Below are 16,320 nucleotides of genomic sequence, written 5' to 3'. Positions count from 1 at the left end.
ATGAATGCTATCTAAGGTGAGCCGTCCCCTATGTGGGACCTATTTAGGATTTAATTAGTTACACATGAAGGTAAAGAATTAATTGCAATTGCCTAACTAACGTAAATGATATACAAGGCTAATTAGTAACCACATGCAATGCTAAAAAAATGTTAAGGCAAACTTACCTAAAGGGTTGCTAAAATATGTATTTAAATCTAATAGGCTAAATACTAAAGGAAAGGGACATTAATGCATGCTGGCTGGCTTGGATTTAAATGGGTCCCATTACAAACTTACCTTAAAGAGAATTGGACTGTCCAAGGTCAACAAATGCCAGCCATAGAAGTCCACATGTTTTTTTCTTTACTAGGATTTCACGATTTAAGAAAGTCTCTATTTCCCAAAGGCAAATAGATTTGTAATTTGAAATCAAGGTTTGAAATGAAACACACTTACCTAATTCACACGGGGAGAATATCTTCAGGTATGACGTCCTTAAAGACACCCAGCACCATCCAAATTAAAATCCCATGACTTTTGAAAGACCATTTACTACACAAAATTGCCTATCACATGAAATCCCCAATTTGCCCCTCATGAAAATTTGAAAAAGTCAAATTATCCTAACTCAATTAACTAAATCCTAATCTATATGATATCTAATATAACTCATACTTGGACATATGTGGAATGCCTTAAAAAAACGTGAATAGCAATTGCCTACTTAAACAATACCTAAGCTAATCTAATTAATAAATATTTACTAAAAATCTATATCTTAATTGCACTTAAATATTTAATCAAGACTTACTAAACTACATCAACCTTCCTAAAACACATCAGACATTGCTGCTAGAGTAACCATGGATGCCTTCCTCCTTGAGGAAGATGACAGCCCCTAAAAAAATAAAAAACACGATTTTACACTATAGCAAAAAAAATGAATTTCACTAAACAAAATGCAACAACTAAAAACTACTTTTTAGTTATATTAACCCTCTAGCTAGACACGACCTTAGGAAAAAAAACTAATATGCAGATACCTTAAGCTACTGGAAAAAAAAATGAGATCTTAAAAATTTGTAAGACACCCAAATCGACTAGAATAAATCTAGCTAGTTTCACAATGACTAAAAAAAATGACAATGCCAAACTCGACCCCTAAAAATAATCTAGACTCGATCTTATGATATGAATAACATGATTTTTAACCGCCTAAATGCTGTAAAAAAATTGCAGAAGGTACAATGATTGAAACATAAAAAAAAACGACTAGCTATAGGCTAGCCGATTTTGACAAACTAGCAAAAGAAATCAACATAAAACAAAATAAAAAGAAGAGGAATGAGTTCTTACCGAACGATCGTCATTCGGTACCAGATCTTAGGTCTCCCATGGATTCTTCTACCTCTGCTTAAGTCTGCAACTTTCGGCAACTTGATGATGGAGCGGTGGTTCGAAGGTCGGTAGATGGGAACGAAGCGCTAGCTCGGAAAACTCCTCGGCTCGCATGAGTGCCCAAAAATCTCCTCGGTCGGATAACACCCGGAAAGCTCCTCGGTGCGAAGATCAAACACTGTCAATGGCTGCCATGTTGCTGCATAAAAAAATCATAAAGTGAGAATAAGCTTGACACAAATTAATAAAAATAACATAAAGAGAAATGGAAAGGAAGAAGATGATGATGCCCGAAAAATTCCTCAGCGGTGCAACACCCAGAAAACTCCTTGATGCGATGAAATGGTGGTGGAAGGAAGTAAATGAAGGTGGCTGGTGCTGTGGAGGTTGCTCAGAAATTCTGGACAAAAAGTCAAATAAGGGGGGCGTCCTCTTTTGTTTGTTTGATTTCTGACAATTTTCAAAAACACTCTTATAAACAAAATATTTTCGTAAACACTCAAAATTTCTTGAAAATTGTTGGGCGCCCCCTTTTAGCAAATGTAAATGGGTCTTGGGATGGTTCAATGTGATCCAATCCTGATCCAAAATCCAAAAATGTTATACTCATTTGGGTCTGGATCTGGATCTCGCCGAAATTTGCCCTGTTTCACAAAAAAGCTCATAACTTCGCCAATTTAACTTTGAATTAGACGAAATTCGAAACATAGCTTCCTAAGACTAGAATCCACATAAACATGGGTTTTAACTCTAAAAATATAAATAATGACATGCATATTATGTTAATTATATAATACATTTCATGCATTATCAGAAAGCTCATAAAAGTAAATCATAATTTCCACAGTACACAACGCTAAATGATTCTTCGATTTTTATTTATGAAGGTTGAACATATTATGACCGTATTTGTCTCTCCATATTCTGCACCTACTCGTAAAATCAAATCGTGATATGACAAATCATTTTCGCTTTATGTCCTTGGTTGTACAAATCGTGTCAGAACACTTCTTCTAAAAAAATAAATCACTATCTGTTATAGAATGTTTTGTTACTGGTACCAAGCCAATAAATATAAAGCAAATCGTTGTACATGTATTGTATCTGAATCGTTATACAAGATATTGTCCTAGAGTGATTTACACAATGACGTTTGTATCATTAATGTTAACTCGATTTGTACGTTACTAAGTCTAAATATCGTGTCAATTTGTTTGTTTTTCTTTTTCGCCATTTTTTAATGTCGTTATGTAAATCACGATGGAATGTATCGTTTGCTAGGACAAAGCTCGTAAAGAAAAATCACAATAGGATATTCAAACAAATTTGGTTCAATTATTTGATGGGTTTAAGTGGGATGGCTATACAGATCGTGATAGAACACTTTCTATAAAAAACAAATTGCAATCTCTTATACAACTGGTTGCAAGCCAATCACGATCTCTTATAAAAAACAAATCGCGATCACTTTTATTTATGAAGGTCAAACATTATAATGATTTGTTCAGTGGCACTTGTGTGTTACACTTATTAAAAAAAGAATTAAACAATTAAAGAATGTCACGTTACAAAAAAGAATTATAGAATTATAACAAAGAATTATAGAATTACAACAAATAAATATCGGGATAAAAAGAATCTCTATCGTTTATTCAGTGGCACTTGACGACTTAGATGGACTATGACATACAAATTGTCTCTTTCTTTTTCTTGGTGGACTCTCTATCCTCGGTGGTCTCTTTGTTCCCTCGATCTTATTATAAACGTTGGTCATCATCTCTACCAATGTATCATATTGTGACCGCATTTGACTCCCCAAATTTCTCACCTGCTTCTATAAGTCATTATTTTCCCTCTCCAACATCTCTAACCTTGTGGAGGAGACTACCTTCTCTTTTGTGAGCTATGTTCGCTCCTCATAGTGTACTGCAACTGAGGTAATCATTGTTGTAGCCGGAGGGAGATAATATACATGTTTTCTATACTGAGAGACGACATGATGGGGGACAGGAAGGAGGCATGGGTTCCCAATATTCTCAATATCCAGATTTCAACGCATGGGTTCTCAATATTTTTGGAAATAGTTGGGATCATTTTGTCGTTCTTTATAATCATACGCTATGACACGAACACCTCATTTGTTTCAGCTATCCAATTGTTCCATGTAGCGTTCGTTCCAATTCACGTTCCTGGCCCCACCACTATTCATCTTCCTTCTTACTTCCACATGCTTATTTGGGGTAGACTGTCCCAGGCCAAATTATAAGAGAACTAGACTACCATGCTGCAACTCGGCTTCATAATTGCTAAACAGTCAAATATCACAGTCAGACAGTCTCGCAACCTCAACAACAACCTCTTGGTCCTCGTCCTCCCCATCTCCATATAGTCTCTACACAACCTGTACATTGAAAATTATGGTTTAGGTATAGACAATTATTCATGCTAATGAATGCTAAATATTAAAATGATTTATAATAACAAGTACTAAATATATTATAACGACTGTTACTAAGAATGCTAACGATTACAATGACTTACACTAACGAAAGTTAAATGCTCAAGAGATAATGATTTGTACTAAGAAATACAAAATCTTGTAATGATCATTACTTAAGAATACAAACGATTACAACGATTTACACTAATGAAAGTTAAATGCTAAAGCGATAACGATTTGTACTAAAGAATACAAAATTTTGCAACGATCATTACTTAAGAATGCAAACGATTACAATGATTTACACTAATGAAAGTTAAATGTTAAAGCGATAACGATTTGTACTAAGGAATACAAAATCTTGCAACGATCATTACTTAAGAATACAAATGATTACAACGATTTATAGTACTGAAAGTTAAATGCTAAAACGATAACGATTTATACTAACGAAGACAAAATCTCGCATCGATGCTTACTTAAGAATGCTAAACATTTCAACGATTTATACTAATGAATAATAAATGTTGAAACGATTGTAAACAATTTTAAACCATTTACATCATTTAATTGCAAGCCATCTAAAATGAACTTAGCATTATCCTCATTGACATTTATTCTAGCCCACCGATTGATCTTTGAAAAATCACAAATCGCAGGGCCACATTGAGGACGCAATGCGACAATATGCTCCTGCGCCCAGACCTACAAAATCAATATATTAGTAATACTATAACCGTCAACAATCTTAGTCTACAAATACCAAATATGTAATAAATAATTACGTGGATAAATGGCCAAAACCCTGTGACCGTTTTGTACCCTTACTCGTATGGTAAAGTTGATTGTACAAGTGTGCGAGCATAGCAACACCTCATGCATAGTTGTCGACTTCATCTAAGTCTTCCAAGAATTGTAGCGACACGTAATTTAACCTCAAACCAGACAAATCCAAAAATAAAGTAAGTCCAAAAAATAAAGAAAGAAGCCGCACAACTCTTCATCAACTCTTTCAAATGCACATGTAGCGGACCGACCTTCCCATTTATTACGGAAAAAAGAAACTTTCATCAATATGAAATTGCTTTCACCAGAAATACTTTGACCCAGTCCTCCATCGACATTCCTAGAAGAGCCATGCACTTGTCCCTTGCGTTATAGTTTTAATCCCGTAATAGGATAGCACTTCTATGGCACTTAAGACCTGTAATTTTCACCACATCTTCTAGGGTTATGGTAATCTCAAAAGAATCAAACTAGAATGTGCTCGTCTTATGATTCCACTTATTTACTAGGTGGGTCATGGTGTTCTAGCACGTTTTAAAATAATGCTGGTCCAAAAGGCCGCCAAAGTGCATATTTCATAATCGATCCTTCTGATATTCACTCAGTTGTCCATACCACGATAAAACTACAGGCCACTGATACTGCCCTCTGAGCTTTTTACCTGGTGCTCTACTTCTCTTCTGACCTCCTTGTAACACAAAATAACATATTATTCGTATCAATTATAAATTAGTCACATTTGTACTTCTATATTTTGTTGTACACAGTAATCACTATAAATAATAATCATTGCACACATGCTATCATAGTAATCACTATACATAGTAATCACTACCACAGTAATCGTTATATATAATCATACCTATAACAGTAAATCGTTCATAGTAATCGCTATCACAATAATCACTATACATAGTAATCACTATACATCGTAATCACTATCACAGTAATCGCTATACATAATAATACCTATCACAGTAATCGCTATCACATTAAACGCTATCACATTAATCATTATTACAGTAATTACTATACATAATAATACCTATCACAGTAAATCGTTTGCAGTAATTACTATCACATTAATCACTATACACAGTAATCACTATCACAGTAATATCTATCACAGTAAATCGTAACAGACATGATCGATTTACGTACCTTGGTCACACTTTTCTCCTCTTCATCCCCTCCATCCTCTGCCTTTCTTGTTGCTTTTCTTTCCTTCTCTTCCTCCTCTTGCTTCTTCCTTTCTCTTTCTTTATCTTCCTCGTCCTCTTTCTCCTTCTTTTGCCTTTCCTTCTCTTCCTTGTCCTCCTTCTCCTTCTTTTGCCTTTTCTTTTCTTCTTCATCCTGATGCTTCTTCATTTGCCTTTCATCTTTCGTCTTCATCATTTGTCTTTCCTTCTCTTTCTCTTCCTCTTTCTTCTTCAATTGTCTTTCCCTCTCCTCCTCCTCCTTATTCTTTTTTTTGCCTTTCCCTCTCCTCCTCCTCATCCTTCTTCATTTGCCTTTTCTTCCTTTGCTTTTCATTCTCCTCATTCTTCTTCCTTTGCCTTTCCCTCTCCTCCTCCTTCATTTGCCTTTGCTTTTCATTCTCCTTTTCTTTCTTCCTTTGTTTTTTCTTCTCTTCGCAATCATTCTTCTTCTTTATCTTTAGTTCTTTCTCATTCTTTCTTTGCTCTTCAACCTTAATATCTGATGGGTAATCCTCCGCATAATACAATTTCAATGCTTTGTCCCTATCTTTATCATTCTCAATCTTCATTATATTTTGGTACCTTTCATAACACTCATATAGATGGGACTGACAGATAACTTCTCTAATAGTCATCCTATAGAACGACCGGGGATTTCTTGTCTGACGAGCTTTAGACATTGCTAACCTGTACAATACATAAATTTAATTGCATCATTATATGTTACAACCACCTCCCCAAATATATAATAATACAAATTATACTATTCATTAAACAATCACCAACATTACAAATTATCACAATATTTGGCTTCATAAGTAAATATCATTGTAAGATTTAGCAAACTTAAGTACAAATCGAGGTAACTTCATAAATACACATCGCTACTGCTTTAAATGTATAAATCGTTGTTGCTTTAAACTTATAAATTGTTGTATAAATTGCAACCTTCATAGGTACATATCGTTGTAACGTTTGGGCTTCATACGTAAACATTATTGTATGATTTATCAAACTTAAGTACAAATCATGGTAGTTTCATTAAATCGTTACTGCTTCAAACGTATAAATCATTGCTGCATCGAACGTACAAATCGCTACTGATTTAAATGTATAAATCGTTCATGCTGCAAATGTACAAATCATTATAGAAATTTAGCCTTCATAAGTATATATTGTTGAAATGTTTGGCCTTCATAATAACAAATTGTGCTAACTATTTTTTGATGCCCAGAAGGTGGATAGGTACAAATCAATTTATTTCAGTATGAAAATAGGTGTTATTTAGCATGCAGACGACCACCTAGTTGTAAGATTTAACATTTAGATTTATAAATCGATTTGTTTGCATAGCGAAACCATGGTAATCCGACAGTGGAGGAGAAACACCTAGAAGGTAAACACAACTGATGGTGGCAACGATGTTGCCACTGTGCAGACGACAGTAAAAGGTGCTCCAGCGATAATAGACGACGACAAAGGGTGCTCCGACGGCAGCAGACGATGGCAAAAAGTGTGTCGTCAAAGAGAGCTCTTGTTACAGCAGATGATGCAAAAATTTACTGCTTACGGCAAAAACAAAACGTTTGGACTTTAAAGAGTTAACATCATTCTCAAACCGGCGTTTCACTTTTCTAGATGGAGGATCTCGAACCATCGTTTCTCTTTTTTGAATGAAGGATATTTTTGTCCTTTTCTCAAACCGTCGTTTCATGGCAAGAATGGCTCGAATCAGCGTTTCACTTTTCTAGATGGAGGATCTCGAAGTGTCATTTCACTTTTCTAGATGGAGGATATTTTTGTTCTTTTCTCGAACCATCGTTTCATGACAGGAATGGCAGAAAAGGGTACTTAAGTCTTTGCAACCGCACCAGATTCTGATGTTAAGTGATGCCGACACACACGGGTATATGAGCCCCATGAGCTTTTATACGTTGTGCTCATTCGGACCCCCGAACATGCACTGTAGCTAACGGCCGTCTTAGGGGGGAAACATATAACCTGCTTCACAAGACAAGTATGTCAAAATTGGGGTGTTGCGGGCCGCCAAACATTTGAAATTGGAAATCATGTGTCATGACTTCTAATACGTCTAAACGAGTAACCCCTCACGCAATCCTTCTATCAGAGGCTGCTGAGCAATCCCCATTTGAAGTTGCCCTTTAAAAAATGGTTCTAAGTACCTTTCCAAGCCAATGTCATCGACTAATGTCCATCCACTATCACCTTCACCGTTACATCACGTTGAGTGGTCTATGCTACATCCGCTGCTGCTGTGTGCTTTAATTGGGGATTTTTTACATTCATGTTTGTTGACTCTAATTATAACTCTTTAACATCTAACTATAAAATTTGTTTATCAAACATCACCCTTTGTTGTTGTTGTTGTGGTTGAATGCAATTTAATTTTTCCAAATATATATAATTAAGTCTTTCAAGTATTTGCATTAAACACTAGTTGCACAAATTTATGAAGTTCCCTAATCAAGTTCAACCTTCTTAACTGATTGGCGACCTACTCACTTAGTACCGAGACTGTTTCAGAACCTAATCCATTTACACCCAAAAAGTTTTTCTTTGAAACCACTATAGACTGGACCCACACTAGGGATGTCAATGGATCGGACCTATCTGACATCCGATCTGATTCTGAATCGGATTAGTCAGATTCCGTTAAGAAAACAAACTGATTACTAATCGAATTTGGATTTGGATGAAGGATTTTATGACCGAATCTGACGAATATTTGACTCCAACGGATATTTGGATCCCATTACATGTATTTTTCAGATTCGATGTTAACTGTTCCTTTCACCTGAATCCCATGCTTGATTAGCCAATATCCAATTAGTGGGATTTGGTATTGGCTACACCCGATCCAAATCCGAAGCGTTGACATCTCTAACCCATACACTTAGAAAACATCAACATTCTCTCAATTAGTCAATAACTGGACTCGATCATCGACCTGGGAAGAAACAATCCGATCTGATGGAATCCAACCCGAATCGACCCATCCGTAAGAGGAATATACCCTCAAAAGGGAACAAAAAGTACAGAGGAATGGGACAAAAAAGAAACAGAAAGGAAGGAGGGCAGGAGACCGGCCCGTGAGTTCTGTTTGGGACTTTGAGTGTTTCAGTTTCCAAAGATGATGTATGGTTCACAAGTGGAAGATGCATTGAGAGTAATAGACTCCTCCATAGTCCAACTCAAATGGAAGCTTAGGCCGTCATCCAAGAATCGACTAGTTCTGGGTACCCATTTTCTCTTTGCTTACGTTATGGATGAATTGTTTGGTTTCTTTATGTTTATTTTTTCTTCTTCCTAAAATGTTCTTATTCTTGACTTCTAATGGTTTTATCTTGTTGGGGTTGCTTTGAGTATCAAGAAATTGGTCGTGGAATTTGTTACATGGTCGGAATTGGAAGATGGGATATTGGGGTATTGTTTCTGCTCATGTTTGATGTGATTTTTCTTTTTTTTAAGCCATACCATGCCGTTTTCCCCCCCCTCCTTTTGGGGTTGCTTTATATAACATGTGGCTAGGTTTGGAAATGAGGTCCATCTTAAAATTTGGAAGATAAGATATTGGGTGTTTATTTCTATTCATATAAGTCATTGATGTTTTTTGATTTTTTTTGTTTCTGTTTTTTAATTTTCAGTATTAGATATGGTATTATGGTGTTCAATTCAAGACGGAATTTTCTTCTCTTTTCGTGAACAAATGGTGCTTTTTTCTTTTCATTCTACGTCCCTTGCCTTTGGTGAAGAAGGGGTTGATAAAAATGGTGGGGGAAATTTGAATGAATTCTTGATTCTTTCTGGTGGATAAGTTGCCATGTCTCCAATTTCTGAGGGAAATGTAAACGGTTGGAGTTTTATAGATGTTATTCCTTTCCTATTTTAGTTACTTTGTAGTTTATATTCAGAATTTTTCCATGGATTGGAAGGGAAAGCAAAAAGAAGGCAAATTAAGATAATAAAAAACAATTAGCCAAGTTGCACATGATGGAGGCAAACTAAAAAGAAATATAGAACTATGAAAAAAATTAACCAGAAAACTACTTTGGTAATAAAAAATGGCATTTGCTTAAAAAATGACCAAAAATTCTTGATAGAATAGATAAATTATTACCATCCTGGAGTTCTCAGGCATTATGTGATAACCATAAACTTTCAAAATGTAACTTCAATGCTGAGATGGTTATTTTTTTTCTTATTTTTTTAATTTGCAGATATACTAGCTCTGAGTACTGGTCTTAGACCAGCAGTAATGGTGGATTATGGGGGTCATGGATCTGAATTGCAAGAGTACCTTTGTAGGCTACTAAATTTGGTTCAAAAGGTTTGACTTTTGCTACTTGTTTGTTTAATGAAAATGCAATTGGGAAATTGCATTATTTGGTGCCACTTAATAACTTTACGTAGCAATTCCTTCCTATAAAGTCTTGCTTGGTCAGCTATTTTTGTTTTTTTTTCATCCTTTTTGCCTTGTAAATATGTATGTATGATCTCTGAATAATATCTTTTATATTAAATTAAAGTGATCAAACTTAATAACTTCTATATCCATGTAAGAAGACTTCCTAACTTGATGTAAGCACATGCTAATCAATTTAGTTCGGCTCAGAGCCAGTTGCAAATTGCACTATATGGTAATTTATGACTTGGTCTGAGTCTGTGATATTGTGGGACACAACTTTGAGCAGTTTGGATTCTAGATGATTTGCTAGGGGCAATATTATATACTGCATTTCAGTCAAAGTCAGCTTCCTGGGTGCATTTACAAGATGGGTTTATGCCATCTGCCCACCTGTTGAAATGTTTGTGCTTCTGAAATTGTTTTGAGCTAACCATTTCATTTCCTGGCAGTACGATACATGTTTGGAGATCTTACAGAAAGCTACTTAGTTGTCTTTTTAAGTCCTTTGTTCTTTAATGCAAAATAATATTTTGTTGGCTTGGGAAAATATGACTATAAAGGGAGGAGGCATTACCATTCAGCAAGGAAAAGAAATCCATCATTTCCCTGTCAGTAATCTGTTTCTGTGTGACCTTTTCCATCATTTCCCTTCATTTAACTTTTGCAATTCTAATTGCCAAATGTTTATATATACAACAACAACAACAACTACGCCTTCATCCCAAAACAATTGGGGTCAGCGATATGAACCAAAAAAGAAATTCATTTTGGGTCTTCCACAAGAATCCTTTTCCTCCAATCATTTCTATCCAACGCCATGTCCTCGGTGAGGTTCAAAGCATTCATATCCTTTCCTATCATCTCCATCCAAGTCTTCCTAGGCCTACCCCGACCTCTTTTAACTAATATATTTTCCCATTTCTCCAACCTTCTAACTGGAGCATCATTAGGCCTTCGCCGAATATGTCCAAACCACCGTAAACGATTCTCTCGCATCTTATTTTCAATGGGTGCAACACCTACCTTCTTACGTATCTCTTCGTTCCGAATCTTATCTTTTATTGTATTTCCACACATCCATCTAAGCATCCGCATCTCAGCTACACTCATTTTTTGAATATGATGTCTCTTGGTAGCCCAACATTCCGTACCATATAGTAAAGCGGGTCTAATAGTCGTCCTATAAAACTTTCCCTTCAACCGCAATGGCATTCTACGATCGCACAGCACTCCAGTAGCACTTTTCCATTTCATCCACCCAACCTTTATCCTATGATTTACATCTCCATCAATTTCTCCATACTTTTGAATGATGGATCCCAAATATTTGAAATAATCATTCACCGGTATATCTTGCTCACCAAGCTTCACTACACTCCCATCACTACTTCGTTGCTTACTAAACCGACATTCCATATATTCAGTCTTACTCTTACTCAACTTAAAACCTCTAGCTTCCAATGTCTGTCTCCATAATTCTAACTTAGCATTAACCCCAGCTCTAGACTCATCAATCAAAACAATATCATCAGCAAACAACATACACCACGGTACATTTTCTTGAATTGATCTCGTAAGCTCATCCATCACTATTGCAAATAGGAAAGGGCTTAAAGCAGATCCTTGATGTAACCCAACCGTTATCGGGAAATTGGTTGTCACCCCTCCACAAGTGCGGACATTGGTTACTACTCCTTCATACATATCTTTAATTATACTAATGTACTTGAGAGAAACACCTTTCTTCATCATTGTCCACCAGAGAACGTCCCTAGGTACTCTATCGTATGCCTTCTCTAAATCAATAAAAACCATATGCAAATGTTTATATATATTGTACTTTATTCTTTTTACCCTCAAAAATTGAAAAGAATATGTAGATTTAAACTCCTGTATCAAACAATTGCCATCTAAAAAGCTGTTGGGTCTGGTAGCTACCAAAATCCAGCCAATCAAAGTTGTTTGCTTCCTGCCCACAAGGGCTCCACAGTAGGTGGTTTGGCTTAAGGTGTTCAAGTTGGACTTCATGGGTTTGACACCAGTGGTGTGTGTACCTTGCTGAAGCATTCAAGGTTGAAGCCAACAAGAAACTATCTCCAGTGGGCAGGAGGAAAGTACTCTTGGAGTTTTACACCGCAGACACCGAAATAAGGACATGGTCAATGTGACACCTCTTGGCCTGTAACAGGATGTCTGAAGACTCTGAACCATAATGGTGGTTTAAGTTGTTTGCATGCTCAATGGACCTTTTACCTGTAAATCCGTTCCAGATGCAAGGAAAAATTAACTTTTTTTGACTCAAACTAGTATATGCATGTTGATGAGATTCTTGTACCCCAGCTAGCACCTGGCCCCTTACATTAGTAATGAAAGGATTGGATCCAAGTGTAGGTGGATTAAGTCTGGGAAATACAGAAATACTTCTTCAAGGTCCACTGTCTATTGAAGGTCTTCTTCTTACTATCTTTTATTTTGGCATTGGACTGAATTTGATGATCCCCAGAGAACACCATTAGTAAGAATTAATTGTTCAGAACTGGCAGATGAGTAAAACATAAGTAGCATAATATTAACTAATCTGCCACCATCGTAAGTCTTGCTATTAACTTGAGAATGCTCTTTTGTTCCTTCCTATCAACTATAACCCACATTGGCATTAACCAACTTCTCCATCTTAATGGATGTTACCTTCATGCAACCTTGAACGTCATTTCTTCAATTTGGCTTTCCCATACTGGGAGTAATGTTTCCACACATGATCATAGAACAAACATCTAGTCTCTTGGGAGCTTGCTTCTCATGAGGAAATTCACTGCACTGAAGAGTTGCTTTGGAAGATATTTGTCTTTAGGCATTGTATAATTCTCCTAGCTCCTCCCTGCACACCCCACAAATGGTTCCCATTTGATTATAGTTTGCTACCCCAGAAAACTAGCTCCTCTTGTTTTCCTCGTTTTGGGAACCCATGCTTCGAACTTCAGCTGCTCATAATCTTGCTGACTTCACATCCTGACTTTGTAAGGATGGTATCCACAAGCCTAAGTTAGCATCTCCGTAATTTTTGACTGTTGACATCTGTAACCATGTGGAGACTCATCTCTGTTAGCAGAAGTTTGAATGCTTTGAGGATTTAGAGGTTGCATATTGCTGCCTTTTGGAGAAGACAAAGTACATGCAATGGGTAAGGAAACAATTTTTGTGGAGCGTTCCTTCTTGTTAGGTTTTGATGTCAGAAGCCTCTGATGTTTCTCCATGAGTTGAATGCTCAACTTAGATATTTGAACTTTTTATTTTCGTTGCTATATCAACTGATGCAACTTATAAAATTTAGTATCCCACAAAAATAATTCCAGTGGTTTGTTTTTTTGTGCACAGCAATCATCAATTTTTGAGCCTTTGAGAGTGATGATAATTCAGGACATGATCTATCTAATACATATTAGAGGACTCGCAGAGCATGCTTTGTCAAGCCTAAGCATGGAACAGCAGCTGCTATTTGTAGACCTCGACCAAGACCCCACAAAGGTTGATTTAATTGGTTTCTCCAGAGGCTTTTTTGCCTATGATTCTATGCAATTTCCTTTGTGCATATTCAAAGGATGACACTTTTTCGTTACTGCATATTGCAGATGCTTTTACAGAAAGACAGCGATGTAGCATCATCACAGCTTGAATCAATTCAAAAAATGGTTTTCTCACTACTTTCTGTTCATGAATTGAACAAAGACCTGTTGGTAGATATCCCGCCTTTTCTGGGGATCGAACCTCCAGAACATATGATGGTTGCTCAATCTGGTCGTCAGGAGTCTGTTGCTACTCAACTCTCTGGTCTTATTGACCTCAGCAGCTGCATGCAAGACACTCAGGTCACTCTGCCCACTCTGAATGGGTAAACCCACCCTTTTATGATAGACATAGATGCTAGTTGTGCACTTCATCTAAACCTGAGGTAACTCAATTGTGGCTGCCTCTACATCTTTTAGTGTACTGATTTTTGCTGTTCATTCTGCACATAAAATATCACATTTCTGTATGTATTTGCTGCTTGGAGTCATACCCTACAGATGTATGGATTATTAGTTTATCATCAGCAGATCTGAAATATGCTATTTTGTAACCCAAAGCGTGCATGTGCACATACCCAAGCATACACTTATGCACATGTATGCAAGCATGCACATAAAGGAAAAATGAAAAGATAAAAGAAAACTGTTTCTATGTGGCGACAGCATTTGTAATCAGTTTCATAATTATACACTTAAATTATGTGGCACCAAATAGATATAGTGACAAAAATCATGAAACTTGTGTTGCATAATGGAGCCTGATGGATCATGAGTACATAAAAACAATTTCAGATAATTGTATTTGTAGGATCCTGACTACTATCTTTCTGAATGGGCTGTGGATAGAAAGGTGTCTTGCTTTGCTAGCGGCAATGAAGTGTGGAAATAGAGTTACCACCTTGTCACATGGGAACAGGACACAATGTGGATACACTTGGTGCAACATGTCAGTTCTCAAAGATTAGGATGCACAAACACAGCAGTATGCACAAATATACAATTTTGAAAAGAAAAAGAACACAAGCAAATAGAAAATAAGTAATCAAGATCATAAACGAAAACAAATAAAGTTAATCACACAATGTTGATTATGTCTAACACTGTTATGACAGTGTCCATGAAGTGTCCTGGTGTGTTTGAGTATTGTGTCATGTCGACAGGGGATACACATGCTAAATGAAGGGTCCTTGTGACATAAACAGAACTCTTAATATTTGTTAAGTTTGATGTAATATATGTATTATTATTTTATGTGCTACCCCTCTTACTATGTCTATGTACATTCTCCCCTATATTGTTGTATCTCTCTCATTTTAGAGCTAATGAAGTCTCTTTTCATCTTTTCCTTTGCTATCTCTCTCATGGTTGGAATTCTATTGCTTTGATATGGTATCATAGCCATATCCAACCCTAGAGAGAGGTATTTGGTGATCATCTAGAACGAAAGAGGAAGAAGAAACTCCCTTCTAGTATGTTGGGTGTGTGCCTCGAGAAGGACGTCCGTACATTTGTTGCAGTTTGGTTCGATTGAGTTGGGGCTTTGTAGGATCTTGTTTTCAGATGATTTCTAAACCAATAGTCATTCTGATCGGAGGCATACTCGATTTTATATGGATTTTTTTTCTGATTTTATGAATAGTGACCAGATTTGGATTTCCGTCTGTTCTGATCAGATGGATAGTTTTTGGAGGCCTTAGTTTGATGTATTCTGGTCATTTTTATGTGGGGAAGCTTTTGGAAGTGTTGTTTTGACAAGATTTGGTGTATTAGTAAAGCTTTGAAGTGATTTTAGAGGTGTATTTGGGACAATATTTGAGTTTTTGCTTATTGATGAGTAGTAGAACTACTATAACCTCTGTATTGACATCAGATTTCATCGTTTTTGATATTAGACCTGTTGTAGATTGTTGGGTGTTATGAAGCTGCTCGATATATGTTTTTGAGTTAGGGATTTTGTTCTTAACCCTCATATCTTGATACTCTTGACCTTATTTGTCGAGTATTCTTCTTGGCTTGCTATAAGAGTGTCATAGACACTAATTGTTGGTTGTTTGGTTGTTGGTATTGCTGGTTTTGTGCATGTATTTGATTTGTAGTTGGGGGTTGGTGTAATATGGAGAATGGAGAATCTATTTAGCTTGTCCCAGTGAGGCTTGATGGGACTAACTATACATGTTGGGCTGAATGTGTGAAGACGGTGGTGATGGGATTTGGTTATAAAGGATATTTGGATGTCACTAAAGTGAAGCCAAAGAAGGGTGATCCCAAGTATAACATTGACATCATAGAATGGGAGAAGGAAGATGCAAAAGTTAAATAATGGCTTCTGGCTCTGTGGAGCAAAATATTGTTGTGGATATTTTAAAGTATGGAGCTGCTAAGGATGCTTGGGGCTATTTGAAGCAAGTCTTTGAACAATCAAATTGGGCTCAACAATATCACCTTTGTGAGGATTGTATGGCTTTGAAAGAGACAGGTGCAAGGAGTGATGCAGTTAGAAGAGATGGTTTTGATAGATTCGGA

At 36.4% G+C, this 16,320-nt stretch overlaps 1 protein-coding gene across 3 annotated transcripts in view; it reads left to right on the top strand.

Annotated features, from left to right (window-relative positions):
- The first annotated feature begins 8,904 nt into the window (after window positions 1-8,904).
- LOC149811841 (uncharacterized) overlaps window positions 8,905-16,320 on the top strand; it is a 43,877-nt gene continuing 36,461 nt past the window's right edge. For 2 of the 3 annotated variants that reach the window (XM_089992798.1, XM_089992796.1), the window contains exons 1-4: window positions 8,905-9,062; window positions 10,044-10,153; window positions 13,607-13,756; window positions 13,861-14,120. In XM_089992798.1, the coding sequence (XP_089848924.1) occupies window positions 8,957-9,062; window positions 10,044-10,153; window positions 13,607-13,756; window positions 13,861-14,120 (626 nt within the window). In that variant the 5' untranslated portion in view covers window positions 8,905-8,956. Of the gene's footprint in view, window positions 9,063-9,196; window positions 9,250-10,043; window positions 10,154-13,606; window positions 13,757-13,860; window positions 14,121-16,320 lie in introns of all 3 variants that reach the window. The other variant, XM_089992797.1, reaches the window with a different exon arrangement.

This window comes from Nuphar pumila, chromosome 17 (assembly GCF_984573655.1).
Source record: "Nuphar pumila chromosome 17, dmNupPumi1.hap1.1, whole genome shotgun sequence".
Taxonomy (NCBI): Eukaryota; Viridiplantae; Streptophyta; class Magnoliopsida; order Nymphaeales; family Nymphaeaceae; genus Nuphar; species Nuphar pumila.
The sequence above is the reverse complement of the archived record's forward strand: the minus strand, read 5'-3'. Positions and strand labels throughout refer to the sequence as shown.